Source organism: Gorilla gorilla, chromosome X (assembly GCF_029281585.2).
Source record: "Gorilla gorilla gorilla isolate KB3781 chromosome X, NHGRI_mGorGor1-v2.1_pri, whole genome shotgun sequence".
NCBI lineage: Eukaryota > Metazoa > Chordata > Mammalia > Primates > Hominidae > Gorilla > Gorilla gorilla.
Genome location: NC_073247.2, coordinates 161,031,521 through 161,042,238, shown reverse-complemented (window position 1 = coordinate 161,042,238; position 10,718 = coordinate 161,031,521). Strand labels below are relative to the sequence as shown.

The following is a 10,718-nucleotide window of genomic DNA, read 5'->3' as shown; positions in this document are numbered from 1 at the left end:
CTGACCTCAAATGATCCGCCCACCTCGACCTCCCAAAGTGCTGGGATTACAGGCGTGAGCCACCACATCCAGCCTGAAACCTATTGAATTCCTTTCATGAGGAAAATTCATATTAATTTTAACAGCTTTGTTATAATTTACATATTATACAATTCAATCATTTAAAGTGGACAATTCAATGGCTTTTAATAAAGGCACAGTTAGGCAGCCATCTCTTCAATCAATCAATTTTAGAATATTTTCATAATTCCAAACAACACCACTTCATCCCTTTGTTGTCACCTCTAAATTTCCTCATTACTTGATCACCTTAAGGCACTACTAATCTCTTTTCTGTCTATAAATTTGCCTATTTTGAATATTTCTTCTATATATATACTTTTTAATTATACTTTAAGTTCTAGGGTACATGTGCACCACATGCAGGTTTGTTACATATGTATGCATGTGCCATGTTGATGTGCTGCACCCATGGAAACATACAATATGTAATCCTTTGTGACTGGCTTCTTTCACTTAGCATAATATTTTCACATTTATGCATGTTGTGCATATATCTGTATTTCATTTTTTCTATGACCAAACAATATTCTGTTATATTCCTATACCACATTTTATTTATCCATTTTTCAAGTTGATGGGCATTTGGGTTGTTTCCACCTTTTGGCCATTAGGAATAATGCTACTATGACCATTCATGTACAAGTTTTTGTGAGAATATAATTTTCATTTTTCTTGGTACATACCTAGGAGTGGGAATTCAGGATCATATGATAATTCTATGTTTAGCTTTTTTTGGGTACCTGGCTGACTATATTTTAAAACTTGTGTACCACTTTATGTTCCCACAAACAAGATATGAGGGCTAATGTTTTTCACAACTTTACCAAATCTTATTATCTGTCGTTTTTTATTATTACCATCCTAGTGCATGTAAAGCAGTATCTCATTGTGGTTTTGATTTGCATTTTCATGATGGCTACTGATGCTGACTATATCGTTATCTGCTTATTGGTCATTTGAGATATGTTTTTCCTACCCCTTGTCCACTTTTTAAGTTGGGTAACATTATTATTATTGAGTTGTAAGAGTTCTTTATATTATATATTTTACATGAATTTCACTTACTGATGTATGATCTGCAAAAATTTTTTCCCATTCTGTGCATTGTCTATCACTTTCTTAATTTTAACTGTTGAATCACAAGGTTTTGATTTTGATGATGTCAACTTATCAAATTTTTCTTTTGTTACTTGTGCCTTTGGTGTTATACTCTAAGACACTATTGCTGAATGAAGGGTCATGAAGAATTTTGCCTATGTTTTCTTCAAATAATTTTATAGTTTTAGGTCTTATATTTAGCTCTTTGATCCAGTTTAAATTAATTTGTGTATATGATGTGATTTAGGGTCCAAATTCACTATTTTGCATGTGAATATCCAGTTGCCACAATATCATTTGTTGAAATAACTATTCTTTCTCCACTGACTTGTCTTTGAACCCTTGTTAGAAATCAATTGTTCATAGATATGTGGGTTTATTTCTGGCCTCTTACTTCTATTCTATTAGTCTATATGTCTGTCCTTATGCCAGTATCACAATATTTTCATGACTGATAAGAGCTGCTATGTCAATCTGAAACTAGAAAACTGAAGAGGTCTATACAGACATTGGAAAAGGAAGGTGAGATGGGAAGTTTTGTGTAGTAGCCAAGAATGAAATTGTCTTCAAGGTGCATAAGATAAATCTTTTGAAGGGGAATGAGGTGATTTATATCTACACAGAAACTTAAATATAATCACATTTTCTTGGAGAGATTTTAGGTAAGATATCCAAAATATTAGGTCATGATGAAGGATGGGAGAGAACAAAATAAAAATGAAATGGGAGTGGCTATGGAGAAAGACTTGGAGGCATCACTTTTTTCTTGCCATCTGTACAAGTGATGAGAAAGGATTACAGGTCATTTGGGGAAGGCTTTTTAGTGGGATGTTAAGGAAATGCCCCTGTCTCCAACCAGAGGACATGGATCTGGATCTCCCCAGCATCCCCACCATTAGGCAGAAGCCAAGAGTGCTTTGTGATGTCTACAGCTCCTTTAACCCCTACTGGCCAGGGGAAGTGCCTAGATGAACAAATAAAGCTAAAGGGTGTGGCTCCTCATTGTCCTGATGATGGGCATTTTATATGCTGGTAGAGAAGACTACTGTGGGGTTTCAACATGGCTAAAGTTACCAGAAAATTGAAGGGATCTAGCAAAGTTATGGAACAATCAAACCCAAGCACAAAACAATTAATCTCAAGCACAAAAGGGAAGAACAAGATGAAGAAATCCTGTCAACCAAGGGCCAGAAAAGGGGGCAAGGTGAGACCACCTCACTCACCCTCTTTTCTCTTGATCCACCCTCACCTATGTCTCCTATGCTTTACCTGCCTGGCACAAACCCCCTCATTAGCCCATGTCCCTTTTTACAAAGCTCCTCTTCTCATTCAGTGCCTATCTCCTTCCTCGAACACAAGGTCCCTTTGTGATCACTGTATTGCCCTTTCAGGTGAAGAAGATACAGAGGGTGATAAAACGACTGCTTCATGGGAGTTCAAGAAAAAAATTGTCTAGTACTAGTACAGAAATTCCACAAAAGGTAAAAAGAGTGAAAAGAGCCAAGAAGTTTCGGCCACTAGCAATGATTGAGTAGGAGCCAAAGCACTCAGGCCAGGCCCAAGATGCTGTAAAAAAAAATGACACTCCTACAAGATACAACAGCATAATGAAACAGTGATGGTGGTAATTAAAACAAAATCAACATGTTATGAAAAACCCTTTATTTCAGAACATGTATATGTATCTCTGTAAGTTATCTGATTGTGGGAAAAGAGAGAAGGAAGGGAAGAGGCAAGTTTGTGAGACAGAAGCAAAGTGAGGTCCAGGAGAATTGGAGGGGGTTGACCTGCCAGTAGGTTTATATACTGACAGGTAGACATATTTGCAGGTCTACCGTGAGCCAAACATTGGGGATAAGGACTAGGTGAGGACTGAGCACTGAAGAAAAATTTCCATTCTTAACATTATAACCCATAGGCAAGAAGAGAAATGGGCTTGGTGTTTCTATTTGTGCGTATGTGCATGGGGATAACATTAGGGTTTAGGTTGCCAGAACACAAATGGGGAGAAGTGTAATGTGTGTTGGGTGACAGTATCACTTCCTATAAAAGGTGGACAAAGAAACCATCTCCAGGCCACCTATTTCATAGTGGTGTTTGCTTTCCTTCAGACCATGTAACAAGCAATTAAATGATCTAAGAAAGGACCCAAAACTAACCCTAATAAAATTTGACAAAACTTCCAAACACTGAAATAATGGTGTTTAAATGCCACAGCCCCAATATGGAATATGCCATATTTTTTGCTAAGAAAATTTGGGATGCAGCAGTATCTTACTACAGTTAAGAAAATATCTGTCCAATCACTAGCCAACTGTTAAACTAAAAGAATAGATACTTTTGTGGTGGCTACATACAAGAAAAACTACTGACTACAGAAATAGTTCAGAAAAGTCACTAAACAAGCAAACAAACATTAAGCAACACCAAAAACCGCCAAGGAAATAGGGATAATTTGATTTCAAGAATTGCCACATTATATCATTTGTGTTAGGCCATTCTTGAAACGCTATAAAAATAACTGAGACTGGGTAATTTATAAAGAAAAGGGGCTTCAGTTGGCTTACAGTTCTGCAAGCTTTACAGAAAGCATGGTGCTGGCATCTGCTTGGCTTCTAGGAAGGCCTCAGGAATCTTACAATCATGGTGGAAGGTGAAGTGGGGGGCAAGGAAGACATATGGTGAAAGCAGGAGCAAGAGAGAGAGAGAGTAGGGGTAGGAACAGATGCCACACACTTTTTTTGTTTTTTTTGAGACGGAGTCTCGCTCTGTCACCCAGTGGTGCGATCTTGGCTCACTGCAACCTCCGTCTCCTGGGTTTAAGCAATTCTTCTACCTCAGCCTCCTGAGTAGCTAGGATTACAGGCACCCACCACCATGCCCAGCTAATTTTTGCATTTTTAGTAGAGATGGGGTTTCACCACATTGGCCAGGCTGGTCTCGAACTCCTGACCTCAGGTGATCCTCTTGCCTCGGCCTCCCAAAGTGCTGGGATTACAGGCATGAGCCACTGTGCAGGCCTCCACACACTTTTAATGCCACATGTGAGGCCACAGACCAGATCTTGTGTGAACTCAGAATGAGAGCTCATTTATCAGCAAAGGGATAGCCCAAGCCATTCATGAGGGATCTGCTTCTGTGATCCAAACACCTCCCACCAGGCACCACCTCCAACATTGGGGATTATATTTCAACTTGAGATTTGGGTGGGTAGAATATCTAGACTATATCATTTCACCCCAGCTCGTCCTAAATCTCATGTCATTCTCACATTTTAAAGTATACTTAGCTATTGAGAAATAGTCCCCCCAATGTCTTAAATAATTCCAGCATTAACTCAAAAATCCAAAGTCCAAAATCTCATCTGAGAGAAGGCAAGTCCCTTCCACCTATGAGCTTGTAAAATCAAAAACAAGCTCTTTACTTCCAAGATACAATGGAAGTACAAGCATCGGGTAAGCATTCTTGTTCCAAAATGGATAAATAAGCTAAAAGAAAAGCTGCAGGCCCTATGCAAGTTCAAAACTCAGCAGGGCAGTCATTAAACCTTAATGTTCCAAAATAATTGTCTTTGACTCCATGTTCCACATATAGGGCACACTGGTGCAAAGAGTGGGCTCCCAAGGACTTGGGCAGCTCTGCCCCATGGCTTTGTAGGGTTCAGTCCCTGAGGCAGCTTTCAAGGCCTGGAGTTGACTGACTGTAGCTTTTCCATGCTGAGGGTACAAGCTCCCAGAAGACCTACAATTCTTGGATCTAAAGAGCAGTTGGCACCCTTCCCACAGCTCCACAAGTCAGGGCCCCATTGAGGACTCTGTGTGGATGTTTCAACCTCATATTTTCCCTTTACACTCCCCTAGTAGAGGTTCTCTCTGGGGTTCCACTCCTGCAGCAGACTTCTGCATGGGCACCCAGGCTTACTCATACACTTCCTGAAATCTAGGCAGAGGTTCCCAAGCTTCATTCACTCTAGCCCTCTGTGCACCGTCAGGATTAACACCATGTGGAAACCACAAAGGCCTATGGCTTGCATTCTCCAAAGTGGCAGCCTGAGCTGTATCTGGGTCCCTTTGAGCTATGGCTGGAGCTAGAGCAGCCTGGATGCAAGTAGCAGTGTCCAAGGCTGTGCAGTGTAGCAGGAACCTGGGTCTGGCCCATGAAACTATTCAGTCCTCCGAGGCTTCAGAGCCTGTGATAAGAGGGGCTGCCTGAAAGATTTCTGAATGCCTTAGAGGCTTTTTCCCCATTGTCTTAGTTATTAACACTTGGCTCCTTTTTAGTTATGCAAATTTCTCTATCAAGTGGTTGCTCCTCAGCCTGCTTCAGTTCCTCTCCTGAAAAAGCTTTTTCTTTGGCACATGACTAGGCTGCAAATCTTTCAAACTTTTATGCTCTGCTTCCCAGTTAAATATAAGTTCCAATTTTAAGTCTTTTCTTTGCTCCCACATTTGAGCATAGGTTGTTAGAAGCAGCCAGGCCACATCTTGAACACTTTGCCACTTAGAAATTTCTTCCACCAGATCCTGTAGGTCATTGCTTTCAAGTTTAAACTTTCATAGTCCACAGGCCATGGGAAAAATCCAGCCAAGCTCTTTACTAAAGCATAACATGCTTGACCTTTGCTCCAGTTCCCAATAAATTTCTCGTTTCCTTCTAAGACATCATAAGCCTGTCCTTCACTGTCTGTATCTCTATCAGCATTTTAGTCATAACTATTTAATAAGTCTTTAATAAGTCTCAAACTTTCCATCATCTTCCTGTCTGCTTCTGAGCCCTCCAAACTCTTCAAACCTCTGTTTTTTTATCCAGTTCCAAAGTAGTGTCCACATTTTCAGGTATCTTTGTAGCAATGACCTACTCCTCATTACCAACTTTTTGTATGTGTTAGGCTGTTCTTACATCGCTATAAAGAAATAACTGAGACTGGATAATTTATAAAGGAAGGAGGCTTAATTGAGTCACAGCCCATCAAGCTTTACAAAAAGCATGGTGCTGGCATCAGCTCAGCTTCTAGGGGGGCCTCAAGAAGCTTACAATCCTGGTAGACAATGAAGGGGGAGCAGGCATCATACATGGTGAAAGCAAGAGTGAAAGACAGAGAGTTGAGGAGGAGGTGCCACAAACTCTTAAGTGACTAGATTTTGTGTGAACTCAGAGAGAGAGCTCACTTATCACCAAGGGGATAGCCCAAACCATTAATTAAGGATTTGCCCCTTTGATCCAAACACCTCCCACAAGACTCAATCTCTAACACTGGGGATTAAATATCAACATGAGATTTGAGCAGAGCAAATATCTAAACTATATTATTACTTGAACTCTTGTGTTTTCAACAAAAAGTTATGTGACATAAAAGAAATAAGAATGTATGACCCATATACAAGTATAAAAGCAATCAATGGAAATAATCCTTGAAGAAGCCCCAAAATTGGACTTACTAGGCAAAAGCTTTAGATCTCCTATTTAAATATATTCATAAAGCTAAACTTAGCCATGTCTGAATCACTAAAGAGCAGTATGAGAACAATGTCACAACAAATAGAGACCATCAGTAAAGAAATATAAGTTAAAAAGAGCCATATAAAAATTCCGGGGTGTGAAATAATTGAATCGAAATAATTGAAATGAAAAATTCATAAGGAAGGCTCAACAGCACATATGAGTGGGCAGAAGAATAAGTCACTTGAAATTAGTTCAATTGAGATTTTTTAGTCTGAGGAACAGAAAGAAAAAAGATGAAGATAAATGAACAAGGCTTCAGTGACTTGTACAATAATAGCAAGTGTGCCAAAATATGCATAATGGAAGTCCCAGAAGAGGAGTGAAAGAAAGATGTTAATATAGTATTGGAAGATACAATGAAAAAACTTCCCAAATTTGATGAAATTAATCTGCCTATCCAAGAAGCTCAATGAACTCCAAATATGAGAAACACAAATCGATCTTCACCAGTACACAGCATAATAAAATTATCCAAAGACAAAGAAAGAATCTTGAAAACAGCAGGAGAGAAGTGATTCATCACTTACAAGTGAGCTTTAATGAGATCAACAGCTGATTTCTTATTAGAGACCATGGAGGCAGAAAACTGTGACAACATTTTCAAAATGCTGAGAAAAAACAAAAACTACTGTCAACCAAGAATTCTGTACACAGAAAAACTGTCATTAAAAGACAAGAAAGTAAGACACTCCCAGGTAAACAAAAAGTTGAGAGAATTTGTAACTGGCAGACCTTCAGACAGAAATAAAAGAAAACTAGATTGCAACCTAGATCCATATAAAGAAATTTTAAAAACTGTTAAAGATAACTATGTAGGTGATCTAAACCAGTATAAGTGCATTTTTCAGTATAATACCATTTCTATTCTATTTGAATTAAAAGACTACTGCATGATGTGATAATTATAAATCTAGTTGAGAGTCACACAAATATAAAGATATAATTTTTGACTATATTAGTATGAGAAGGAAAAGTTCCATAAAGGAGTAAGGTCTTTGTACACTATTGAAATTAAGTTGGAATTAATCTGCACTAGAATTTTATAAATTGATATGTTAAGGGTAATCCTCAGGAAAAACACTAAGAAAATAACTAAAAAATATACAGTAAAAGAAATGACAGCAAATAAAAATTGTACACTATGAAATATATATTTAACACAATACAAAGCAGTAATGGAGGAATTGAGAAACAAAAATAAATTACATATAGAAAATAAATAGCAAAATAGCAGACATAAATCTTGCCTTATCAATAATTACATTAAATGTAAACAGATTAAACATTGCAATTAAAAGGCAGAGATTTGCAGAATTTAGTTCAAAACTTTATCAAGCTATAAGCTGTCTATAAGAGACACTTTAGGTTCAAAAACATTAATTCATTGAAAGTAAAAGAATGAAAAAGATACTCCTAGACATGGATAAGCTGATCCTAAAAATCACATGGAAATGCAAGGAACCAAGAATAATGTAAACCATTTTGGAAGAGAAGGAAGGTGAAGGATACACCCTTCTTTATTTTAAGACTTACTATAAATCTCCAGTAATCAACAGATATGGTGCTGTCTTAAAGATAGACATATAAATCAACGGAACTGAATTGAGAAGTCTATGGTAAAAATTATATCTATGATCTATCAACTAGTTTTTTTCAGTGAATGGTGCTGAGACAACTGGACATCCACATGCAAAGAAGGATTTGAATTCCTCCCTCACACCATATAAAAAAATTAACTCAAAATATATTAAAACCTAAATATAAGCACTAACACTATATAACTCTTAGAAGAAAACAAAGGTATACATCTTTGTGATCTTGAACTATGTAATAGTTTCCTGTATATGACACCAAAAGCACAAGCAACTAAAAAAAGTAAATTGGAATTCATCATGAGTAAAATCTTTGGCATATCATAATTAAAGTCTTTGAAGAAAATTTTTGCAAATTGTATATCTGATAATAATATAGCACCCACAATATATTTGTTTTCATATTTACTCTTATCTTTATTGCTTTCCTTCTGCTAAATTTGAGTTTAGTTTTTTCCTTCCCTTTCTAGTTCCTTGAGGCATAATGTTAGGATCTGTATTTGTAATCTTTCTTTTTATAGTGTAGGCATTTATTGATATGAACTTTCCTCCTAGAACTGCTTTTGCTGCACATCACAGGATTGATATGTTGTTTTCATTATCATTTGTCTCAATATATTTCTAAATTTCCTTTTTAATTTCTTCTTTGACTCATTGGTTGTTCAGGAGCATACTGTTTATACATATTTGTCAATTTTCCAAAATTTCTTGTTATTGATTTGAAGTTTCATACTGTTATGATTGGAAACAATATTGATGAATTTAACAGTTAAACAATTGAAAGACAATTAAAAGGCAAGGCAATTAAAAATGGGCAAAGGATTTCAATAGACATGTCTCCAAAAAGAATACACAGGGGCCAGTAAGTACATGAAAGAATGCTCAACATAATTAGCCATCAGGGAAACACAAATTAAAACCACAATTAGGTACAACTTTGCAACTCCTGGGATGGCTGTAATTTTTGAAAAAAGAGGAAAATAAGTTGTGTTAGTCTGTTTGGTCTGCTATGACAAAATACTTTTGATTGGGTAACTTATAAACAAGAAAAATTTATTGCTCACAGTTTTGGAGGCTAGGAAGTCCAAGAATAAGGCTCTGTCAGATTTTGTGTCTGTTGATGGCTCACTCTCTGGTTCATAGTTCATGACTTCCCACTGTATCCTCACATAGTGGAAGGGGGCTAGCTAGTTCCCCAGAGTTATTATTATAAAGGCACTAATCTCATTCATAAAGGCAGAGCCCTTATCAGCTAAACACCTGCCAAAGGCCCCAACTTTTAATACTATCACATTGATGATTAGGCTTCAACATAAAAATTCTGGGGAGACATAAACATTCAGTCCATCCTGCACAAGTGTTGGTGAGGATATAGAGCAATTGGAGTCCTCATGCATTTTTGTTGAGAATTTAAATTGACGCAGCCACTGTGAAAACCAGTTTGGTAGTTCCTCAAAATGTTCAACACAAAGTGGCCATATGATAGCAAATCTGGTTTTCACTAAAGATAATTTAAAACATGGCCACACAAAGACTTCTACACAAATGTCCACAAAGCATTATTTGTAACAGTTAAAAGATAGAAACATTCCAAATGTTCATCAACTGAAGAATGGATAAACAAAATGTGGTATACATACAATGGAATATTATTCAGCCATAAAAGCAACAATGTACTGATACCAGCTACAATGTTGATGAGCCTTGAAAGCATTATGGTAAGTGCAAGAAGCCAGTCAAAAAAGATCGCATATGATTCCATTTATATTTGATGTCCATAAAATCAAGACTACAGAGGCAGAAAGTAGATTAGTTGTTGATTAGAATGGGAGAGGGAGAGGAAAGAGAGTAGAAGGATGATAACTAAAGAGTTCAGGGGTTTTTTTGAGGTAATTAAAATGTTCTTAACTGGAGTGAGGATTGCACATATCTGTGAACATATTACAAACCATTAAGTTGTCCATTTTAAAGAAATAAATTGGATGATATGTGAGTTATGTCTCAATAAAGCTGTCATAAAATCAAAAGAAAAACATGTCTAGACAAAATACATATTGATTTAGGCTTGTGCTTTGGCTAGGATCTAGCAGAGCATTGAGACTGTTAGTCCCACTGGACTGTTTTCAATGGAGGAAAGAAGATATTTACAATAAAAAACTGAGGTGCTATTATTAAAAGAAGGTGGGGCGAATGTATAAACTCCTCCAGTAAATTATAATTTTACTTACAATAAAATCCTAATATGTTACCATAGACTACTAGGCCCTAGATGGTCCATTTTCACCTGCCTCTCCAATTTCATCCTCTTCTCTTTCTTCTCCTTCTTCTTTTTGCATCTCCTTGGACACTTTAAGGTCATTTATGCCTCAGGGCATTTTTATCTGCTGTTCCCTCTACCTGCAATGCTTTTCCCCCAGGTATTTACACAGATTTCTTCTTCTCATCATTCAATTCTCAGATCAC

At 37.0% G+C, this 10,718-nt stretch overlaps 1 protein-coding gene across 1 annotated transcript; it reads left to right on the top strand.

The window, feature by feature from the left end:
* Positions 1-2,192: 2,192 nt before the first annotated feature.
* Positions 2,193-2,825, top strand: LOC129530014 (spermatid nuclear transition protein 3). The gene is made up of 2 exons (XM_055376196.1): positions 2,193-2,365; positions 2,553-2,825. The coding sequence occupies exons 1-2, from the start codon at positions 2,222-2,224 to the stop codon at positions 2,694-2,696; spliced, it is 288 nt and encodes a 95-aa protein (XP_055232171.1). The 5' UTR covers positions 2,193-2,221; the 3' UTR covers positions 2,697-2,825.
* Positions 2,826-10,718: the final 7,893 nt, after the last annotated feature.